Raw genomic sequence first — 25,095 nt, 5'->3', positions numbered from 1 at the left:
CTGAAACAAAAAAAAGTAAACATGATAAGGGTAGCCTCCCTGGCCACAACAGGAACAGTCGGGCGCCCAGAGAGCTCGACTGAGACGTGACGAGCCTCTGGAAGTTCCGCAGAGGCGAGGAGAGACTCTGGTAGTTGGTAGAGACATGGAATGGTTCTGGTAGTACATTAGAGACGTGGAACGGTTCTGGTAGTTCATCAGAGATGTGGAGAGGCTCTGGTAGTTCATCAGAGATGTGGAGAGGCTCTGGTAATCCCATGGTGTTTATACTGGATTCCAGAAGATCGGTGCTGACTTGACTCTGCTCATGAAGATTATTGGTGACTTGCATTTGTTCATGAAGATCATTGGTGACTTGTATTTGATCATGAAGATCAATGGTGACTTGCCTTTGTTCATGAAGATCAATGGTGACTTGCCTTTGTTCATGAAGATCACTGGTGACTTGAATTCTCCCATGAAGAACCCCTGTGACTTGACTCTGTCCTTGAAGATCACCAGTGACTTGACTCTGACTTGAAGATCACCAGTGACTTGACTCTGTCCTTGAAGATCACCAGTGACCTGACTTGACTCTGGAAGGTCAACGGTAACTAGTCCAGACTCTGGAGGGTCAACGGTGACTAGCTCTGACGCAGGAAGGTCAATGGTGACTAGTTCTGGCTCTGGAAGGTCAACGGTGACTAACCCTGACTCTGGAGGGTCAATGGTAACTATTCCTGACTCAGGAAGGTCAATGGTGACTAGCCCTGATTCTGGAAGGTCGATGGTGACTAACCCTGACTCTAGAAGGTCGACGGTGACTAACCCTGACTCTGGAAGGTCGACGGTGACTAAACCTGACTCTGGAAGGTCGACTGTGACTAACCCTGACTCTGGAGGGTCCACGAGCACCTGACTCAACTCTGGAGGGTCAACCGGAACCTGACTCAACTCTGGAAAGTCAACTGGCACCTGACTCGACTCTGGAAGGTCAACAGGAACTAGCCCTAACTCTGGAAGGTCAACAATGACTGATCCTGACTCTGGAAGGTCGACGGTGACTAACCCTGACTCTGGAGGGTCAACGGTGACTAACCCTGACTCTGGAGGGTCCATGAGCACCTGACTCGACTCTGGAGGGTCAACTGGAACCTGACTCGACTCAGGAAGGTCAACTGGAACCTGACTCGACTCAGGAAGGTCAACTGGAACCTGACTCGACTCTGGAGGATCAACGAGAATATAACTCGAATCTGGAGGGTCTACCGGAATCTGACTTAACTCTGGAGGGTCAACGGAAACCTGACTCAACTCTGGAGGGTCAACGGGAACATGACTCGACTCTGGAAGGTCAACCGGAACCTGACTCAACTCTGGAGGGTCAACAGAAACCTGACTCAACTCTGGAGGGTCAACGGGAACCTGACTCAACTCTGGAGGGTCAACGTGAACATGACTCGACCCTGGAGGGTCAACGGGAACCTGACTCAACTCAGGAAAGCCTACTGTAGCTGCCATCCTCTGCAGTGGCTCCGGGCTGGCGGCCGCCTTGTGCAGTGGTGCTGGGTTGGTGGCCATCTTGTACTGTGGCACTGGCTCAGCAGACGTGACGTGAACAGTGTCTGGGTCGGCAGACGTGACGTGAACACTCCTGGGAATCTCTAGGATTTTGGACAGCATGGAGAAATAATCCAAAAATGTCTCAGCGGCCATTCTGGGCTTTGGCGCTGGACTGGCGGCCGTCTTGTATCGTGGCACGGGGCTGGCGACCACTCTTTGCTGCGGCGCTGGGGTGGCGTCCATCTTGCCTCGTGACGCTGAGTTGGCGGCCATCTTGTGCTGTGGCGCTGGGCTGGTGGCCATCTTGCATCGTGGCGCTAGGCTTGTGACCACCTTGTGCTGAGGTGCTGGGCTGGCGGCCATCTTGTGCCATGGCGCTGGACTTGCGGAAGTGATGGAGTCCTTCTGTGACGATCGCGACCAGTGAAACACAGGGAGAGAGATCCAAATGCAGGTATTTAATGAGAGGTAATCCAAATCGTCAAATGGTGCAATTAGCAGGAGTGCAATTACTGTGATGACAGGACAAGACTAGTGGAATACTAGTGCCTATGGTGAAGTGCCTAAGGGAAAGTGAGCCCACTAGTGGTTACCCAGGGAAATAGAGACTAGACAGCGTGACAGCTAATGTCCTTCAAACCACTTGGTTTTCCCATTTGCCAGCAAAAAGTTTTTGTAAAGAAGTGAAAGTCGTTTAAAATATAATAAAATTTTGTATGATCACATTTTTTTTTTTTTTTTTTTGTATTTTTTTGTATTTTAATATGTACAGGTCAGAATAAGTATATTGTTTCATTTTAACATAATTATATCTGTTACGCTGAATGACCATGGTTTGTTACTCTGAATGTCAATTTACCAAAAAAGAAAGATAATATTGGCAGTGTTCCCATAATTGAAATGTTTTTAGTATTAATCTGTCATTAAATTAGTTTTAATAATATTCCTGAGTAAATGACTGCAGAAGCAAATGTTGAAATATAATAAGCATTTTCCTGATGCTCCCCTGCTATGCTTGCTTAGCTTGTCACTTAATTTCTAACTTGCTCGGCCTCAAAATTGCTGCTTGCAGCCACATTTATTAATAATTTCTGTTTGAAAACATAAATGTCATTATCAGGATGAGAATTTGGGGTGGAGAATCCCTTCAGTGATCTCTCTTGAACATGCAACCAACTACATAGTGAGGAGGGACTCTCTGCCCAAAAATATTGACAAGCTATTATTCCAACAATTGCAATCCTCAATGTCCTTCTCTTTTCCTGATGAAATGCACATTCACACCAAGTACAATAATGATAAATATAAAGATAAAAAAATCATTAAAAATTAAAAATATATAAAAGAATAGCAGATTCCACAGCAAAACTAACAATAACTGCTCAGAGAAACAATATTGTTGGAATCTCTTTTATATTGTTGGATTTTTTTTATTCCAGCTGATGAAATGATAAAAGCATTGACAGCCAATCAGAATCCATTCAACTTTAAAGGGTTAGTTCACCCAAAAAAGGAAATGATGTCATTAATAACTCACCCTCATGTCGTTCCATGTCGTTTCTGTTCCAAATCCGTGAGACCTCTGTGCATCTTCAGAACACAGTTTAAGATATTTTAGATTTAGTCCGCGAGCTCTCAGTCCCTCCATTGAAACTGTGTGTACGGTATACTGTCCATGTCCAGAAAGGTAAGAAAAACATCATCAAAGTAGTCCATGTGACATCAGTGGGTCAGTTAGAATTGTTTTAAGCATTGAAAATACATTTTGGTCCAAAAATAGCAAAAACTACGACTTTATTCAGCATTGTCTTCTCTTCCTCTGTTGTGAGATTTCAAAACACTGCAGTGTAGTGACATCCGGTTCGCGAACAAATCACTCGATGTAACCGGATCTTCTTGAACCAGTTCACCAAATCGAACTGAATCGTTTGAAATGGTTCGCGTCTCCAATACACATTAAATCCACAAATGACTTAAGCTGTTAACTTTTTTAATGTGGCTGACACTCCCTCTGAGTTCAAACAAACCAATATCCCAGAGTAATTAATGTACTCAAACAGTACACTGACTGAACTGCTGTGAAGAGAGAACTGAAGATGAACACCGAGCCAAGCCAGATAATGACTCATTCTTGAGTCAAGAACCGTTTCTGTTGGACGTGTCCGATTCGAGAACCGATGAACTGATGATACTGCGCATGTGTGATTCAGTGTGAAGCAGACTGACACACAGCGCGTCTGAACCGAACTGTTTTTTTTTTGGTGATTGATTCTGAACTGATTCTGTGCTAATGTTATGAGCGCTGGGTAAACCAAAGGCTTGAATCAAGGGCAATCATCGCAAATTATGTCATTCTGTTGAGCGCAAAAGAACCGGTGAACCGTTTTCTTCAACCGGTTTATTCGAAAGAATTACTGGTGATCCTAAAACCGATGCAACCGGTTCTTGACTCGAAAACGATTCAATGTTTCATTCCTTATCTGGCTCGGCTCAGTGTTCATCTTCATTTCTCTCTTCACAGCAGTTCAGTCAGTGTACTGTTTGAGTACATGAAGTACTCCGAGATATTGGTTTGTTTGAACTCAGAGGGAGTGTCAGCCACCTTAAAAAAGTTAACAGCTTAAGTCATTTGTGGATTAATGCGTATTGAAGACGCAAACCGTTTCAAACGATTCAGTTCGATTTGGTGAACTGGTTCAAGAAGATCCGGTTACATCGAGTGATTCGTTTGCAAACAGGATATCATACACTGCAGTGAACGGGCTCACAACAGACCCGGAAGAGAAGACAATGCTGAATAAAGTCGTAGTTTTTGCTATTTTTGGACCAAAATGTATTTTCGATGCTTAAAACAATTCTAACTGACCCTCTGATGTCACATGGACTACTTTGATGATGTTTTTATTACCTTTCTGGACATGGACAGTATACCGTCCACACAGTTTCAACAGAGGGACTGAGGGTTCTCGGACTAAATCTAAAATATCTTAAACTGTGTTCTGAAGATAAACGGAGGTCTCACTGGTTTGGAATGACATGAGGGTGAGTTATTAATGACATAATTTTGATTTTTGGGTGAACTAACCCTTTAAAGAGCTCCAGCATTTAAAGTGGTAGACAACAAACCAGCAGCACATGCTTAGAATGAACAGTATTATTGTTTATCAGTGTGTTACCTAGTTACTGTTATAGTTAATGTTCTTGGTGTGAAGAGGCTTCAAGAGTGCCACCTAAGCTACTCGGTCCAAACTTACTTTATTAGCTTTTTGGCTTTTTACAGTGTCTAGCATCTCCCTTTGTTCATGGGTGTCTGTAATTAATCAATAACACAAATTAAAGAATATCACAATACATTCAGATATGAATATTTATTAAGTTTAGCACATATTTGTCAATGCTAAACATTCCTCATTTATCTGTAATATCAATAAGACACTAAAATTGTTATTTATAGAGTAATACTGTGATTCAGTGTAAGGGATGACACTGTGGTGTAACAAGATAATTTGCATTACACTGCATGACCAAACTTCTACTTCTGCTAATATTGCAGGCAAACAAATGGCCACCTATTTCAAACAGTGAGCTTGACCAGTAAAGATAATTGCAATTATTCCCAATATCTATTGTACCTTAAAAAAAAAAAAATGCACATGTTTTTTTAACCTACGTTACCGTACCATGTAAACATTTACAAAGTATTTAAGAGCGATAAACTCACTTTTCTGCAGGACTTCTTTCAGGAGCCATTTGATGATGTCAGAGACTGCCAAATGACTATATATTTTTTTATTTGACTTCAAAATAACTACTCATTCCTGTTACACTGAATTATCTCTGATAAACTGCATTTTCGGGACAAAGGTCCTCTGGTTTATTAAATAAAAAATTAAATTTATAAAATGCCAAGGCAAGAAGTATATTTTTTAACTTGGCATTATATATGTTTATTTACAGATGTAATGATAAAACCAAAGTCCAGACCATTACACTGACAGTTGTACACTTTGGAACAATATTTCCTCCATAGTTTAAAATTTAATTGTCTCAAAAATTATTTGAAATATGAAAGTAGACAATTTACTTGCATTTAAGGTTTTTTTATGTATTTAAAATTACTTCTGTAAATGTAATTTGATGTGGCCACCAAAATGGTGACGTCTCATCTTTGACCCGTACACATTTTATGAGCGCTTTTTATTAATAAATGGCATAAGCCAGTCTAAAGCAATTCTCTGAAATGCATGTGTCAGATGTTTAGTGTAATGTAACAGGTGTCTTGACTGTGCTTTGCTGATGTAGTTGTAATGCTTTTGCATTGTACTAATGCTGTTCTAACACTGGGCTGTCTCTCTCTTTAGTCTGCAGAATCTGTGTTCTCTCATGTGTCTCTCTCTCTGCTGTGCAGGGGGCCCTGTGTGAGTGCGATTACACTGAGCTTCTGTGTGTGTACGTGTGTGTCTGTGTGTGTGAGGATTTAAGTAAGAGAGAGAGAGAGAGTGTGTGTGTGTGTGTGTGTGTGTGTGTGTGTGTTTGTCTGCTTTAACACAGTATCTCTTCCCTTGCAGTGTAAAGCGTCATGTGAGTGTATGTGCTTTTGTTTGTGTATTTGCTGTGTTTCGGCAGGATTGGTGTGTATGATTTTTATTTGGTGTGTGTGTGTGCTTTAATCCTGTGCCTCTCCTGATGCAGTATTGCAGTAAATGTATTTAAATGTTTTGACTTTTATATGTAGATGTATTTGCGTGTGTGTGTGTGTGTGTGTGTGTGTGTGTGTGTGTGTGTGTGTGTGTGTGTGTGAGTAATCCTCTCTCCCTCTCTCTCTGTATGTGTGTAGTGTAGAGATTTTTTCAGAGTGGGCAGAGGAATCTATGAGGATTTGTGTCGCCGAATGCCTCTCTACCCGTCTGACTTCACTGATGGTGTGTCAAGCATAAACTTACAAATGTATTTAACATAAAGGATAACATTTTGCAGGACCAGGAACAAACAGAAATGACAAACTGCTAATATTTCTGGTTTTATGCCACTTTATATTCCTCACAGAGATATTGGAGATAGTATTAAGGATATTAGTACTTTTTACTTTAAAAGGATACATTAAAGGAAAGTAGTGACAGTGAAGATGTCTATGTTACAGTACATATATATATATATATATATATATATATATATATATATATATATATATATATATATATATATATTTTTTTTTTTTTTTCTGTTCTCCACTTTGTCAAAGAATCTTGAAAAAAAAAACACTGTTACCACAAAAAATATTAAGTAGCGCAGCTGTTTTCAACATCGATAATAAATATATTTTTTTCTTGAGCACTAAATCAGGATCTTATTCAATGATTTCTGAAGGATCATGTGACACTGAAGACTGGAGCAATGTTAATAAATCACATTTTAAAATGAAAACAGAAAACTGTTATTTTTAAATTGTAATAATGTTTCAATTTTGTACTGGTTTTATTGTATTTTTATCAAATAAATCCAGTCTTTGTGAGCATAAGAGACTTCTTTTAAAAACAATAAAAATCATACCAACTCCAAACTTTTAAATGGAGTTTATATACTTTATGCTTCACTCTGATTGAGATTGTTTATTGTTTTATGCTATAAGTGAATATAGCTCTAACGATGTTTATTTTATGTTAACAGCTATAAATACATAGAATGTGGATTCATTATATGACATTACATGCCATTAAACATTAATCTCATGACTTCAATTTAGCAGCTGTAAGACTTGTGTGCGATTTCTATAAATGTGTTTCAGGATTAGTGGGTAATAACAAAGCCCTGGTCAAGTTCATGACGACGTCCATCTTCCTCTACATCGCTGTGCTGCTTCCCGCCATTGCTTTTGGCTCACTCAATGACGAGAGCACTCGGGGCGAGATTGGTGATCACTCACACACAGACACACAAATGCTCTTCACATAACACGTCTCCTCACACACACAGACTGAGTTGTTTTCTCTCTTGATTAGATGTTCAGAAGACAATCATCGGGCAGAGTATAGGTGGAATCATCTACTCACTGTGTGCTGGCTCTCCTCTCGTCATTCCACTGACCACAGCGCCCATCGCTATTTTCATCAGTGGTATGGACATACATGCCTCCATGTGCAACAATAGATGCACGTTCACATACACACATACCTTGGCTCTCATTTGCGGTCTGGTCTTAAACCGTGCTTCGTTTTTGATCTGTGTTTAGATAAGCACTCATTGTTTGTTGAATACTTTGACATTGAGTGTTTAGAGAGCTCTGCTAACCACAGGATGAGGTGGAACAAGACTCTTAATCTCACAAACAGCAGGATGGAGGTCCGATATGGCCGCCATTTGTTTGGGCGAAGTTTGATGTTTGCCCTGGCTGAGAGGAGATTTCCTTCTAAAGCTCATTCCTGCGGCTGCAGTCGCACACTGTTACCAGCGGGAGGGTTGCCCTGAAAAATGGTTTCGCTGTAGTAAAATGAAATTCTGTTTGGATAAAAATGCACAGAGGAGGACAAAACCACCACATCCATCTTTATAATAATGATCCTTCCCAATCAAAGATCTTGTCTTGTGGTTTCTCATGGGAATAACAGCAGGAATTCTTTAAACGTTTGGGAGCAGTTCTTTAAACATCAAAGAATGGACATTTAGTGTGTAATAATCCTCTGTCATGATGAGATTTGAGTTAATTGTGTTTTTGTTCGCTCCTAATGGTCTGGATGTTGTGTTGTTGCTTCTGTGTGTTTGTCTCTGTGTGGCTGCAGTGATTAGGGGGATCTGTGATGATTATGACCTGGACTTTGCAGCATTTTATGCATGTATCGGCCTATGGAACAGCCTCTTCCTCATCATGGGAGGAGTCTTCAACCTTAGCCTGCTTGTTAAGCTTTTCAAGAGGTCAGACACACACACACACACATATGTAGATAATTTTGCAGACGCCACTGCTTGAATACTGATATGTTTTTGTTGTTCTTGTTTTTGACCCACAGGTCGATAGAGGAGGTGATAGCTTTGTTCATTTCCATTGCTTTTGTAGCAGATGCAGTTAAGGGCACCGTCAAGAGTGAGTTCTACTTACATGCATACTGTATACACAGCCAAACCATTGAAATAATCTGGATTTCTGTGTGAATGGTTCCTATATTACAGTCTGACCTTAACAAGAAATACTGGGGCGATTGGGGCTAGTTGTTATGCTGTGAAATCAAGATTTTCATTGTTACTGCCCAGGAAAAATGATACAGTTAATTTAACACGAGGCTGTTTAGTGATAATGGAAAGATGCTGTCACACTTGTCCAATCATTTTTTACAATCGGCTGGAATCTTTCATTCAGACCTGCCTTCATCAGATCCAGAATTGATGAATAGAACCATCATTAACTATTTTTCTATATTTTAAATGTAATTTATTCCTGTGATGGCAAAGCTGAGTTTTCAGCAGTCATCACCTGCTTTGTCGCTATATTTAGCGACTTTTTAGACCCCCTTAGTGACTTTTTCCAAAAAAGTGCTTCTTGGACAAACCTTATTTAGTTTCTGAGACTCACTAGTGCTGCCACACGAGCGTGATGTCTAGCTTTCCCATTGTCCCCACACCTCTCTCTCTGCATCTGCTCTGTTCAGTGAGCAGCTGAGAAGAGCAGTGCTTTCAGTTAAAATAGATATACCATTGAGTCTTAAATTTTATTATAGCCCAAATCAAAGCACAGGCAGTGTCTTTGTCTTGTCTTATCTTATGTGTACTTGATTTCATCAGATAATGGCTCAGTTAAAAAATTCAGGATTTTTATGCATATTAACATGTTGGAAGAGAAAGCTGGTTATGTAGTCTTAATGGGCCGCTTTTCAGTCATTAACATTTATCCTGTTGTCTGACAACAGAAACTGTAAAATATATAAATGAACGGTTTTATTGAGAATTCGGCTGCATTAAAATGCAATATGTGAGCACAGAGATGCAAAAAAATGTAAAAGGCATGTTTTTAGAAAATTGTGTTTTATGTTTGTTCATTGTGTGGTGATGTGTATTTCTTTGTAACTTTGACTTTTGCTGCCTATCTTGACCAGGACTTCCTGGTAGAAGAGATATTGTATCTCAATGGGACATTCCTGGTTAAACAAGTACACAAATAAATAAATAAATAAATAAATATGTAATATAATATATGTGATAAAATGTCCCAATATAAAAGCGATAATTTGTCCTGCCTTGATATTTAAAAAACCTTTTTCTGAAAACACATTTCAACGTTTTAGCTAAAATCTAATTTCATGATATAGTCAACCATATAAAAAAAAAAAAAATTCTGGTAAATTTGTTCTGGCAATTTACTGGTATGAGAAGTTGTAACATTCCCAGTAAATTACCCAGAACCCAGAACAAGATTACCAGTATGAATATGTACGAGTTCACAACGCGCTGACATAAGGTTTTTACTCTGGGCCAATCATAACATTTGGACGCAGCTGATGCATTTACACCACGCTGTCAAAGAAATATCTGAAGTCATCTAATGTGATGTCTCTGGGCCAAAAGCAGCTGCATGAATGTAAACGTTTGACACAGAAATGTAAACATCAACAAAAATCAATGAAACCATTTAGAGGTCATTTCCGACTGATGATATCACAGAATTTACTGGTATTGTGTGAATGGTGCTTTAAGTCAAGTCAAGTCACCTTTATTTATATAGCGCTTTAAACAAAATACATTGCGTCAAAGCAACTGAACAACACTGGAAAACAGTGTGTCAATAATGCAAAATTATAGTTAAAGGCAGTTCATCATTGAATTCAGTGATGTCATCTCTGTTCAGTTAAATAGTGTCTGTGCATTTATTTGCAATCAAGTCAACGATATCGCTGTAGATGAAGTGACCCCAACTAAGAAAGCCAGAGGCGACAGCCGCAAGGAACCGAAACTCCATCGGTGACAGAATGGAGAAAACCTTGGGAGAAACCAGGCTCAGTTGGGGGGCCAGTTCTCCTCTGACCAGACGAAACCAGTAGTTCAATTCCAGGCTGCAGCAAAGTCAAATTGTGCAAAAGAATCATCTGTTTCCTGTGGTCTTGTCCTGGTGGTCCTCTGAGACAAGGTCTTTACAGGGGATCTGTATCTGGGGCTCTAGTTGTCCTGGTCTCGGCTGTCTTTCAGGGCAGTAGAGGTCCTTTCTAGGTGCTGATCCAACATCTGGTCTGGATACGTACTGGATCCAGGTGACTGCAGTGACCCTCTGATCTGGATACAGACTGGATCTGGTGGCTACGGTGACCTCAGAATAAGAGAGAAACAGACAAATATTAGCGTAGATGCCATTCTTCTAATGATGTAGCAAGTACATAGGGTGTTATGGGAAGTGTTTCCGGTTCCGACATAATTAATGCAGCCTAATTAATGCAGCCTAAAAATCCTTTAACGGATTTGGATATTAAAAGCATATTAGTATGTTATGTGTAAGCCAGGTTAAAGAGATGGGTCTTTAATCTAGATTTAAACTGCAAGAGTGTGTCTGCCTCCCGAACAATGTTAGTTAGGTTATTCCAGAGTTTAGGCGCCAAATAGGAAAAGGATCTGCCGCCCGCAGTTGATTTTGATATTCTAGGTATTATCAAATTGCCTGAGTTTTGAGAACGTAGCGGACGTAGAGGATTATAATGTAAAAGGAGCTCATTCAAATACTGAGGTGCAAAACCATTCAGAGCTTTATAAGTAATAAGCAATATTTTAAAATCTATACTATGTTTGATAGGGAGCCAGTGCAGTGTTGACAGGACCGGGCTAATATGGTCATACTTCCTGGTTCTAGTAAGAACTCTTGCTGCTGCATTTTGGACTAGCTGTAGTTTGTTTACTAAGCGTGCAGAACAACCACCCAATAAAGCATTACAATAATCTAACCTTGAGGTCATAAATGCATGGATTAACATTTCTGCATTTGACATTGAGAGCATAGGCCGTAATTTAGATATATTTTTGAGATGGAAAAATGTAGTTTTACAAATGCTAGAAACGTGGCTTTCTAAGGAAAGATTGCGATCAAATAGCACACCTAGGTTCCTAACTGATGACGAAGAATTGACAGAGCAACCATCAAGTCTTAGACAGTGTTCTAGTTATTACAAGCAGAATTTTTAGGTCCTATAATTAACACCTCTGTTTTTTCAGAATTTAGCAGTAAGAAATTACTAGTCAGACAGTTTTTTTATATCGACTATGCATTCCATTAGTTTTTCAAATTGGTGTGTTTCACCGGGCCACAAAGAAATATAGAGCTGAGTATCGTCAGCATAACAGTGAAAGCTAACACCATGTTCCCTGATGATATCTCCCAAGGGTAACATATAAAACGTGAAGAGTAGCGGCCCTAGTACTGAGACTTGAGGTGCTCCATACTGCACTTGTGATCAATATGATACATCTTCATTCACTGCTACGAACTGATGGCGGTCATATAAGTACGATTTAAACCATGCTAATGCACTTCCATTGATGCCAACAAAGTGTTCAAGTCTATGCAAAAGAATGTTGTGGTCAATTGTGTCAAAGAGAGATACACCCACGATCAGATGATAAGAGCAGATAATTTGTAACTCTAAGTAGAGCAGTCTCAGTACTATAAACCTGACTGGAAATCCTCACATATACCTCACATATACACAAGAAGGAATATAATTGTGAGGATACCACCTTTTCTAGTATCTTGGATAGAAAAGGGAGATTCGAGATTGGTCTATAATTAACTAGTTCTTTAACTAGTTCTTTGAGGTCAAGTTGTGGTTTTTTGATGAGAGGCTTAATAACAGCCAGTTTGAAGGTTTTGGGGACATATCCTAATGACAATGAGGAATTAATAATAGTCAGAAAAGGATCTATGACTTCTGGAAGCACCTCTTTTAGGAGCTTAGATGGTATAGGGTCTAACATACATGTTGTTGGTTTAGATGATTTAACAAGTTTATACAATTCTTCCTCTCCTATAGTAGAGAATGAGTGGAACTGTTCCTCAGGGGGTCTATAGTGCACTGTCTGATGCGATACTGTTGCTGACGGCTGAATGGTTGCAATTTTATCTCTAATAGTATCGATTTTAGAAGTAAAGTAGTTCATAAAGTCATTACTGTTGTGGTGTTGGGAAATGTCAACACTTGTTGAGGCTTTATTTTTCGTTAATTTAGCCACTGTATTGAATAAATACCTGGGGTTATGTTTGTTTTCTTCTAAAAGAGAAGAAAAGTAATCGGATCTAGCAGTTTTTAATACTTTTCTGTAGGATAGGTTACTTTCCTGCCAAGCAATACGAAATACCTCTAGTTTTGTTTTCCTCCAGCTACGCTCCATATTTCGGGCTGCTCTCTTTAGGGTGCGAGTATGCTCATTATACCATGGTGTCAAACTGTTTTCCTTAACCTTCCTTAAGCGTAAAGGAGCAACTGTATTTAAAGTGCTAGAAAGGAGAGAGTCCATAGTTTCTGTTACATAATCAAGTTGTTCTGAGGTTTTGGATATGCTAAGGAATTTGGATACATCAGGAAGATAACTTAAAAAGCAGTCTTTTGTGGTAGAAGTGATGGTTCTTCCATTCTTGTAACAAGAAGTAGAATTTACAATTTTGGCTATATGAAGTTTGCACAGAACTAAATAATGATCTGAGATATCATCACTTGGCTGAATAATTTCAACACTATCAACATCAATTCCATGTGACAGTATTAAATCTAGAGTATGATCTAGACAATGAGTAGGTCCTGAAACGTGTTGTCTAACCCCAATAGAGTTCAGAATGTCTATAAATGCTGATCCCAATGCATCTTTTTCATTATCAACATGGATATTAAAATCACCAACTATTAAAACTTTATCTGCAGCCAGAACTAACTCAGATGTAAAATCACCAAACTCTTTAATAAAGTCTGTATGGTGGCCTGTATACAGTAGCCAGTACAAACATAATAGGGGATTTATCATTAACATTTGTTTCTCTGGATAATGTTATATGAAGCACCATTACTTCAAACGAGTTATACTTGAAGCCTGCCCTCTGAGAAATCCTGAAAACGTTGTTATAAATTGAAGCAACACCTCCCCCTTTGCCTTTTAGACGCGGCTCATGTTTATAACAGTAATCTTGGGGGGTGGACTCATTTAAAATAATGTAATCATCAGGTTTTAGCCAGGTTTCTGTCAAACAGAGTACATCTATATTATGATCAGTGATCATATTATTTACAAAAAGTGTTTTCGTAGAAAGGGATCTGATATTCAATAAGCCAAGCTTTATCATTTGTTTATCCATATTGCATCTGTTTTTTATTTGTTGAACCTCAATTATATTGTTAATCTTACCTTGGTTTGGACGTTTTTTGTATTTTCTAGTTCGGGGAACAGACACAGTCTCTATAGTGTGATATCTAGGTGAAAGAGTCTCTATGTGCTGAGAATTAACTGACCTCTGTGACGGGAGGCAGCTAGCAGACGGTCGGTTTAGCCAGTCTGTCTGCTTCCTGACCTGGGCCCCAGTTAGTCAAGTATAAACTCTAAGACTATTTGCCATATTTCTAGAGAGAAGAGTGGCGCCACCCCAGGAGGGATGAAGACCATCTCTTTTCAAAAGGTCAGGTCCACCCCAAAAGCTCTTTCAATTGCCTATGAAACCTATGTTATTCTGTGGGCACCACTTAGACATCCAGCCATTGAGTGATGACAATCTGCTATGCATCTCATCACCACGGTAAGCAGGGAGGGGACCAGAGCATATTACAGTGTCTGACATCATGCTTGCAAGTTCACACACCTCTTTAATGTTATTTTTAGTGATCTCCGACTGGCGAAGTCGAACATCATTAGCACCGGCATGAATAACAATCTTACTGTATTTATGTTTAGCATTAGCCAGCACTTTTAAATTTGCCAAGATGTCAGGCGCTCTGGCTCCCGGTAAACATTTGACTATGGTGGCTGGTGTCTCTATATTCACGTTCCGTACAATAGAATCACCAATAACTAGAGCACTTTCCTCAGGTTTCTCAGTGGGTGCATCACTGAGTGGGGAGAACCTGTTTTAATGTTTTGATCGGAACAGAAGAGCGGTATTTTGACCCACGACTACGCTGCCTCACCGTCACCCAGTTGCCCTGCTGCAGGGGCTCTGTTGCCGGAACGAACAATGTACAGGAATCCCTGAGCTAGACGCATCCAAAGCCGTATCTAGAGCCCTAACATTCTTACTGTCCTCAATTAAAGTTTGGATGCGTGTCTCTAATTCTGAAATCTTCTCTGTCAGCCTAACTATTTCCCTGCATTTATCACATGTGAATCCCTCATCTGCGACAGAGATAGATAAACTGTACATGTGACAAGAGGTGCAAATAACAATAGCAGGAGAAGCCATTACTCACCGTGCTTGATGAAATATTCTTACTGCTGTTGTTTGATGAACTTGTGAAAAACTGGAGCGAGAGAGAGGAGAGGAGAAAAGAAAACGGCGATAGGTTCGAATGAAAACGCTAATGACAAGCTAACGAGTGCTAACGCTTTGCAGGTGTACTGCACTCACGGATATAAAATAAAAGTGAACGATCAAAATTAATCTGATAAGATTGATCGATAATATCAGAAATATGGTGTGAATTAAGTTATATTTTATCACTTTAAAAAACAGAGAGTGATAGTAAGATAAAGATTCTAGAGAAAAAATAAAATAAAAACAGCTACACGGAGCTACAATTAGCTACAGAAGGCCAACAGGAAGTAGAGGAAACACTGTCCGAAAAAAAGACGGAACATCATTGTCTGTGTGAACAGTGCATTTATGTATTTACCTGTAAAGTTCTGGTAATTTTATGCCAATTTACTGGTATATTTGTGTCAAAGAGGCTAACGTTTCAAAAATTTTAAATGTTACAGTTGCTGAAAATTATTTTCCCCATGTGACTGGCCTTATTTAAAACCATACACACAAGCCATTTTGCAGTGCCATGTCTTTATTGAACAAATGTGTTAAACAATCAAGATAACCTCTACAATAATGACCTCTTGAAAAGAAGTTAATTGGACTGGGATTGACCTGCCATCCTGAATGGAAAGCAACATCCTTAGCAAACAGTTGTGCTCAATCTAGTCTGATCAAAAGGGACTTCAAACAAAAGAAGAACTCATAAAACTCAATGTTTGCAAAGGATTTCGGAAGATTTATGCCGACAGTCAGGCAGATTAGCACCATCAGTTCAGCACCATGTGTGTTCCCTAGAAGAAGAAGCCAGCCTGATGTGTGCTGAAACAGCTTCAATAAATAGAAAACAAGCGTCACTTGCTTGTAAAATAAAAACAAGTGTTCCCTAAAAAATGCTATGCTACAAATACTTTACCAGCTGCAAGCAGAAACCATTGCATCTCTAAAGAAGTGACACTGAACAAGAGATGTAGCTAATAAATACATATATAATGTACAAATGATTAATTACTAACCTATTTAATCAGCAATTCACCACAAAATTAAAGTAACATAATGTGATAACTTTTGAATCATTTTTTTATTTCTTTTTAAATTGCCACATATGCAATAAGGTCACTTATTCCAAAATACACATAAAGAAAAATAACTTTTCTTTTAAAAACTTATCTGTCTTATCAGGAAAATGGTAATAATATATATATATATATATATATTTTTTTTTAGTAGTGACCAACGTAATGCCTTTTGATAGTGGTGTCATTTGCACTTGAGTTGGTTATGAGGCAAATTCAGACGTGAGCTGTTTAAATCATCCGAAAACCCTGCTAACCCTGTTCATTAAATTTTTTAATATACTTAAAATAAATGAAAAGAACAAAACTCTCCATAACATTTCCAAAACATCATTGCGGCTGTGAAGGATTGTGGGTTAGTGTAATGATATGGGGCTGTTTTGTTGCCTCAGGGTCTGGACGGCTTGGAGTCACAGAGGGACCAACGAATTCCTAGTTATATCAGGAGCAGAATGTCAGACCGTCTGTTTGTGATCTGAAACTCAAAAGAAGTTGGTTCATTCAACATGAAAACGATCCAAAACACAGGAGTAAATCAATAACAGAATGCTTCAAACAAAAGAAATTCAGCACTTCACAATGGCCAAATTAGAGTCTTGACCCCACTTCCTTTGAAATGCTCTGCTGTGATGTGAAACAGGGCCGTTCAAGAAAGACATCCCAAAAATGTGCATGAACCGAAACAATGCACATGTGTTATCAGCAGAAAGCAGTGGTTGATGTTATTGGCAGTAAACAAGATTCCACAAAAATTCCGTCAATAATCGTGATTGTTTAAACCAATTATTCAATAAAGATGTGGCGCAGGAAAAATGTTACGCTTTGGAAGCCATTCATGCTGACGACTTCAAAAAGTTTACACACATCTAGCGTAAAAGTTGGTTTTAGACTGTGCTTTTTAAGCCACCTTACCAGTACAATTGAAAATAATTTAACAAATAAATAATAATTAATATTTTGAATTATTACAATTATGAATACATAAGATGTGATTATTTATGTATTTTATGTATCAAAGTATTTTTTTGTAATAATCATTACATTTGTCAATTATATTAATTGTTGCATTGCATTTTTGTTGCATGTTTTATTAGTAATCATAATCAACAAGCATTGGTTGATGCTTTTGGCAGTAAACAAAATTCTACAAAATTCCATCAATAATCATGATTGTTTAAACCAATTCTTCAATAAAGATGGGACAGAGAAAATGTTACTTTAAAATTTTACTTTAAAATTCCATACACATTGCATACGGTTAACATGGATTTTAGACTTACAGTATATATACTGTTATTGCCAGTACAAAGGCTCTTTATATTAGAAAGAGAAAAGAAAATAATAATAAAATAAATAATTTGTATTTAATGCTTTTTTTTTTTATCTATGCAATTTAGTAGTGTGAAAGTATTTTTAATAGTGGTCATAATGTTTGGCAACTGTGTCAACAATTTTACTTTCAATAATTTAAATAATTTAAACCAATTATTTAATGAAGACGTGGTACATAAGAAAAATGTTTTGCTTTGAAAGTTGTTCTTATTGATGATTGAAAAACATTTACACAATGCATATAGTAATTGCTGATTTTTGACATACTGTATACTTTACATTCATTTTGACTTATTCTTATACTCTTTTACAGTCTTTCATGAGTTCTACCATGCTCCCACTTTGGCCAATGGGAGTGCGGCGGAGCTGAATCGCATCAGTGGAAGTTTACATTTAGGGGAACCGAACATGACAGAGACGGGGCCCGTGACTCTCCCGGAATCCTTCATTCTGTGCACGCGGGCACAGCCTCTTCTCTTTCTACTCCTCATGCTGGGCACACTGTGGGTGGGATACACGCTCTACCAGTTCAGGAGGAGGTGAGGAGCTCTCCTTGTCTCTCTCACACACACTGATGGGGATTTTAAAGAGTTATAGAAGACTGTTTTGACACCCCCATCTTTCATTTTTCCTGGCAGTCCATTTCTGCATGTGAAGATGAGAGAGATTCTGTCCGACTGTGCTCTGCCTATCTCAGTGCTTGTCTTCTCATATGTGGGATCATACGTCTTCAACGACATTGCCTGTGAGTCACTATACGTGTTCAGGTTGCACACACAGAGACACTAACATATATATGATATTACAGCTTTTCAGTACACTTTTCCATTTGATGATTGGTCATTTGTATCCAAAACATATGTCGAGTACAATAAGTGTCACTAAAAAAAATAAAAATAAAAAATTCTAAATTTAATTCTTACATTTTCCAGAAACTATGTTGAACCTAATTAGTATTATTTATTATCAGAATTATTTGTATTTGCATTTTTTACCATTATTAATTAGATCTATTTAATATTAATTATATTATTTACATTTTATTTCATATATATCTATTATATCATATTGTTTATAATATGTATCATTGTACTAATATTTATGATTAATGCTTGGTTTGTAGTGTTATTTTTTATATTATATTAGATTATATTAGATTTTTTTTTTTGTGTGTGTACAGGAAGTCTTGCCAAAATGTACGCCCCTACCAACACTTAGACATTCACACACACACACACACACACACTGCCTGTACTCTCCTTGTCTTACTGCCAACACGTTACAGCAAAGCCACTCAGTCCGACTATCACTACATTATTCCTTTAACTCCTCTGTCATCAGTTCAGTGTGGGAGTTTAACTTGGTTATCAGAGTGAGATTTTACTTCTTACCTCAGGCTCTCTGCTGCAGTCAAGAGGCTCATATTCGAAATTCGATCAAATCACAGCCACTCAAAAAAGGCCTGCTTTTGCAGGAAATGGCCAAACAGTCCAAAACTTTGCTGTAGTGCTGTGTGCTATATATAGTCTACAAATGTATTTGTATTTTATTTAATATCTTACCCAATGTTTTCTTCTAAATAATGTGTAAGTTCAGAGCCACTTCACACTTTAAGTGGGAAAAAATAAACATTGGGTAGCATTTTTGTAATTAACTTACTGTATAATAAGTTAATAGGTAGCAGATGATATTAAGGAACATTCACTGTTGTTTGTTCTCTTCCAGTGCCGGTGTTTAACTTCCATGAAGGTCCGGTGTTTCAAATAGCCCCACTGGATAAGCTGAGCGGAGCAAGTGTTCTGAGCGCAATGGGTCTGGGCTTCCTCCTGTTTCTCCTCATCTTCATCGACCAGAACATCGTCGTTTCTCTCACAAATGCACCTGAAAACAGGTTCATGTCTTTGAAATTAGTTTCAGCTTAACTTGTTTTGAAATGCTATCCCACTCATACAAGTGGCTTCATTACAGAAAACTACAGATTATTAAAATGATTAATGAGAAAATGAACTTCACCTAAACATTAACCTAACCAGGCACAATTTAATATGTGACAAGCTGGCTATTTCATGTTGAGGAGTGTTTGCACTGGCTGTGATTTATAGCATCCTACACTCATTTATTTTCAAAGAGCAATAAATGAGCAACACAACATGGTTAATCTTTATGCAAATTATCATTACCATAATGAGGGCTAAGCAAAGCAAGTTAGCAATGGAAAAACTTAGAACGGAAGAGAAGTGTTTAATTTGACCCCCAAACTTTGATCTTACAATGTGATGTGACATTTAAAATAATATTAATGAACATATTTTCATGATTAAATCTGTAAGCAATTTATTAATGTGGAATTTCTAATAGGGCACTGAACACAGTACTATAGGAATCACTTTGAGGTCCAAGATGCACACACTGCTATACTGTTTTTACACAAATATTGTGAAATATTATTGCACTTTAAAATAGTTTTCTTTTTACTACATTTTCTACAGTTACACATTAAATCACTCTTTTTGTGTTCACACACACACAAAAAAAAAATTAGCATACTTTGATGAATAGAAATTAAATTTTAAAAGAACACCATTTATTAGAAATGTATATATTTTTTATTTTATGTAGTCACTGTCACATTTGATCAGTTGCATCATAGCCAAATAGCATTATTCATTAAAAAATATATATATATAGAAAAAAATAATAATAATTAATTAATTTTAATTAATAAAAAAAAATTACAGACCCTGTAGGTGATTGCTTGACAACATAAAGCCCAATTCAAACTGAAACCTCATTGGTCCTGCTTTAGCTAGCTGCATATTAAACATCAAATATTATATAGATTGGTTTTCAGCATTGACATAAAAATGACACATAGTTAGAAACTGGACGCTTTCTACCTGAATAGGAAACTGGGTCAGATTGTGTAATGGTCTTGGTAGGGCACCGCTGTTGAACACTGTTGAGTCTTGACTGTGTGTGTGCCACAGGTTACTGAAGGGCACGGCGTATCACTGGGACCTGACTCTGTCTGGCTTGATTAATATTTTGATGTCTGTGCTGGGCTTGCCGTGGATGCATGCTGCGTTCCCGCACTCCACTCTGCACGTCAGACAGCTAGCCATTGTGGAGGAAAGGGTGGAGGGAGGACACCTCTACGAGACGTGAGCACACACCACTAACAATTACACTCGCAATCAATCTGTGAAGCACAAACCTCATTCTAGTAGCTATTGGCACACTGTGCTTGGTTTTAAATGACTCCTCTGTGTGTGTACGTGTGCGTGTGTGTAGTATAGTGAGTGTGAAGGAGACGCGGGTGACCTCGCTTGTGGCTAACATCCTGATAGGTGTAAGCTTGTTTCTGCTGCCAGTGCCCCTGCAGTGGATTCCTAAGCCTGTGCTCTATGGGCTCTTCCTCTACATCGCTCTCACATCTATTGATGGCAATCAAATGTGCGACCGCATGGCTCTGCTACTCAAAGAACAAGTAAGTGTGTGCGCACATTTCTTTGATGAAAACAAAGGCAAATAAAAGTCATAGGTGTTGTACAAATAAGAACAGAAGAGAGAGAGAGACAGAGGAGCACCCGCTGTGCAAATAAAGCTTCAGAGCGCCCTCTACCTGTCATGGATGTCAATGGCTTTGTACCAAGTGATGCAGTTTATGGCTGGATGCTTTGTGCATTTTTACTATTCCGATAGCTAAGCATAAATTCCCTCTAGATGCATTTAAGATGGATCAGGAGGTGGTGTGAGATGCATACTTCTGTGTAAATGCTATGGATTGGCTAAATGTTTTATAATCGACCAATTAGTATTGGTCGATTACACTTACATACTAGATATTATAAATTCAATATATTAATATATTAAACACACTTGTTGATCTCATTAATAAGCTAGACTTGAACAAATAATCATAGTTGAGACACAAGACTCTAGCAACTACAAACTTAAACACTGTTTGCCTTATGTAATCATGTACATGATTTCCATTCATTTGCATATAGCCCAGCAATAAATCTGATTTATTTGATTTTGAAAGTGAAATGTTCATACTGTGACCGATCTTAATCCCATCAGTCAAGATGCTTAGGGTTTTACAGTTGTATTTATTTGCATTATGACAGCTATACCCTATCCTATCTTTCTCTGATCTATATCATTCTTTCTTTTCTTGATCTCTCTTTCCCTCTTTCTCAGACATCCTACCCTCCGGCTCATTACATCCGCAAGGTGCCGCAGAGGAAGATCCATTACTTCACTTTCCTTCAGATGGTGCAGCTGCTTTTTCTGTGTGCGTTTGGGATGTACCCTCTCCCGTATATGAAGATGATCTTTCCTCTGCTAATGTTTATCCTCATACCCATCAGGTGAGTACTCTAGTGCCTTCAGCTGTTGTGTAGTGTGTGATTTGCTGTGCATGTGTAATAAATGGGGTTTGCTAAAGGTCATATTACAGAATGATGAATGATGCTTTACATTGTGTGGCTTGTTCATGACAGAGAAAAATCTTTTGAAGTTCTCTGAAATGTGCTCTTTGTAGTCATGTGCCTTTTGTACATTTGGAAAAACTTTTGTTTGAAAATGTCATGTGGTACACATTTTGATAATTATTTCAGACAAAATGAAAAAATATTAAGCTAATAAAACTAATTGAACCAGTACTTTATTTTCAAGGTCAAATGTATTTTTAAATGTACTTTATTTTTGGGTAGTCACAGAACACGATATTTTACAACCTAAACTTGTCTTATCTGTTCAAAATGAACAAACAAACAAAAAACATCTGATATTTTAAGAGACTTACTGATCTTACTGACCAGGTCCTATTTTATGTTTTTAATATTTTTTTTTGTTACCCACATGTTGGTTGCTCCACGTGATTTTGTTTGTTTTTTAAATATTTTTTGTCTATTTTAAATATTAGTAAAAATTTAATGACGTTTGTTAAAGTATATATATTTTTTATAAATAATACAATATATATATAAAATATTTTTTAAATATTAATACGATTTCTTAACAAATAATTATCCATTAATAAATAATTATGATAATGTTATTAAAAATAATTTCTTAAAAATTATTAAAATAATATGAAAAACTAATAAAAATCAAATATATATTTTCTTAATAATCTGTTTGTATGTAATTAACATAACTGCTGTAATTTTGTCTCTGTTTTAGGAACTATCTACTGCCCAGGATCATCGATGCTAAATACCTGGACATTATGGATGCACAGCGCATGTAAACGCATGCACACTGAGCCTCTGAGCAAAGGACTCTGGGAATTGTATTTCTGAAATGCAAAACTCTGGGAGGAAAAACAAACTGATTCTAGTGTTTAACAGCAGACATTCTGGTGAAGCACTGAACGAGTAAGAGAGAGATTAGAAAAGAAGGATATTTGAAGACAGAACCAGAGAGGGCGGAGGACGAGATGCCTGTTCAAAACAGAGTAGAACGACAGACCGCTGTCTGACTGTTTGACTATTGACTTTGGTCAGTCACTGCTTCTCTCATGATCTGAATAGTACACCAAAGCCCCCCGCCCCCTCTTTCTCTAGTCTATTCTGATGTATCCATGCATCACAGACACTTGATTTAGGAGACGTAGGAAACCATCACACGTATTCTCGAAACTGTGCCATGACTAAATTACACAAGTGTTTACTCCATCTCCGACCATAGTGTTCTCAACACAAATACAGCTGTTGAACAAGAGACTGAACTGAATCTGTAGCAATACCTCTTAATGCTAAACTTTGACGCGCGCACACACACAAACACCCAGAGCAAAACTTCTCATACATCAAGTAGAAAAGCTGTCAATGGCAGATTTTCCAGCGCATTTTGGTACATATCAGTGCAAATAAGTAATAACGAAGTGAGCATGGACCAAAAGAATACACTCACCTTAGGAAACGGCGTCTCATAGCAATACAGCGGATTATTAGAGGCTATCAATATTTTAGAGTTTTCTAAAGAGAGTTTTCTTTCGAGGTAATAGACTTCTAGTTTGGAGACCCACTGATGTGTAGAGAATGTATCCTAAGCGCTGGGGTTTCAGGGAAATGGAGAAAAACGAGCAGCATTTCTGCGGACCTTACTCACTTTTGAATGGACTCTGACATTTAAGCTTTGCACATCACAGGACACCACATCTGTGTACTTTCCCCAGTCACACACACACACACACACACACACACACACAGAGGCATGATTATAAACAATGCCAAAAAGAAAGGCACTTAAACGCACACTTTCTTGTCTATCCATCTCACCGTATATTTAAAACAGTGAAGGCATGCCTTTTACTATTTTTTTTTTTTTACTATTATGTAATTTGTTGTGTTATTATTAAAAGCAACTAGAATGAATAGTCAAATGAAGGTATAGTACCTTTATATCCCTACTTTTTAATTGTTTATAGTTTTTTTGATCTATCCGAATAAAAGAAGTTGGAAGACGCAGATATCTCTGATGATTTTGATCCATCAAGCCATGTTACATTTCTAGAGAGAGCGACGTTATAAACGAAGGCGCACAAATTGAGAAAGACATGGTTTGACTAACTGTGGGCAAAAAAGTGAGCACCTGTGCACTTAATCATAGGCAATATGAGATTAGAGAAAGCTGAGAAGCAGACTCGATTGATTTTTTTCATGGATAGCTTTAAGCTTCAGAGAGAGAGAGATTAGATGTACTGTTGAAAGGTTGGTTTTCTCTTGAACATCTTGCACCATTCGCGTAATCAGCATTCCTGTTTCTCTCTCTATCTTCCCTGTAACGGTATCATAGTTATTCTCCTTGAGTCCAGACCTCTGGTGTAAAAACAACCTCCCTTCAGTAATCCTGTTCGTCATTGGACATCTCTCAGCATTTACTGTAATATTGAAGTAGTCAGCTTTAATTTGTGATCGCTCACACTTGGGTGGGATATGTTGACGAGTTATGTTCTGTGCTGTTTAAATATTGTTTTTTTTCCTAATCATGAATGTATACTGTGTAGATTTTTATATAGCACATAAAAAGATCCATTGTCTAATTGATTTTGTCAAACAGATAAGCTAAATTTGTAAACTGCAATATGTAAAAACTATGGTAAATAAGAGACATGTTTATTGGAAGGATTGTGTGGGTTTAATATAGGGGTATGCTATACACTGAAATCTAGATCATTTCAAGCTGATTGCCAAATAAAGAGATATATTGATACCCATTTGTTTCAGGTCTCCTCTGTTTTCTGTTTATGTTGGCTATAGTTGATTTTCGTTGCTAATCACCACAGTATTTTTATTTTTCCCTTGTCTGATGTGTTTAAATGCTCTTACTACACATGCCACAAAATAAAAATAATGTTGGCATTAACTGCCCTCTACTGGTCATGTTAAGTATAGTTGATGACAGCATTATAGAGTCTAGGGACCGTGTTTTATTTTTTTCACTTGATTACTTTAGCCTTGATTCGACTCACTCAAAATCAAGACTTTCTTATATGAATATATTCTACATATGTTAACTCTTGGCTGGATGTTGTTAATAAAATGGTATTAAAAACAAATTTCGTGTGTGATAAAAATAAAATAAACAACGTAGGCCTACCCAGTAATAATCCCAGTTTCGATACAGTTGTTTCTTTAGAAAGTTTAGTTCCCTTTCATAGGTCACTTC

The 25,095-nt window shown here is 37.8% G+C and overlaps 1 protein-coding gene across 6 annotated transcripts in view; it reads left to right on the top strand.

Moving 5' to 3' along the window:
* The window catches only part of LOC132157169 (solute carrier family 4 member 11-like), a 91,674-nt gene extending 67,031 nt beyond the window's left edge, over positions 1-24,643 (top strand). For 4 of the 6 annotated variants that reach the window (XM_059566384.1, XM_059566386.1, XM_059566385.1 and 1 more), the window contains 13 exons: positions 5,904-5,960; positions 6,380-6,464; positions 7,328-7,453; positions 7,542-7,655; positions 8,319-8,451; positions 8,547-8,620; positions 17,729-17,954; positions 18,054-18,160; positions 19,141-19,306; positions 20,403-20,576; positions 20,707-20,902; positions 21,619-21,788; positions 22,606-24,643. In XM_059566384.1, coding sequence (XP_059422367.1) covers positions 5,904-5,960; positions 6,380-6,464; positions 7,328-7,453; positions 7,542-7,655; positions 8,319-8,451; positions 8,547-8,620; positions 17,729-17,954; positions 18,054-18,160; positions 19,141-19,306; positions 20,403-20,576; positions 20,707-20,902; positions 21,619-21,788; positions 22,606-22,672 — 1,695 coding nt within the window. In that variant the 3' untranslated portion in view covers positions 22,673-24,643. The remainder of the gene's footprint in view (positions 1-5,903; positions 5,961-6,379; positions 6,465-7,327; positions 7,454-7,541; positions 7,656-8,318; positions 8,452-8,546; positions 8,621-17,728; positions 17,955-18,053; positions 18,161-19,140; positions 19,307-20,402; positions 20,577-20,706; positions 20,903-21,618; positions 21,789-22,605) is intronic. The other 2 variants (XM_059566387.1, XM_059566389.1) reach the window with 1 other exon arrangement.
* Positions 24,644-25,095: the final 452 nt, after the last annotated feature.

The sequence above is a fragment of the Carassius carassius genome, chromosome 14 (genome assembly GCF_963082965.1).
Source record: "Carassius carassius chromosome 14, fCarCar2.1, whole genome shotgun sequence".
NCBI lineage: Eukaryota > Metazoa > Chordata > Actinopteri > Cypriniformes > Cyprinidae > Carassius > Carassius carassius.
Note: the sequence above shows the minus strand (reverse complement) of the source record. Positions and strands in the feature narration are given on the sequence as shown.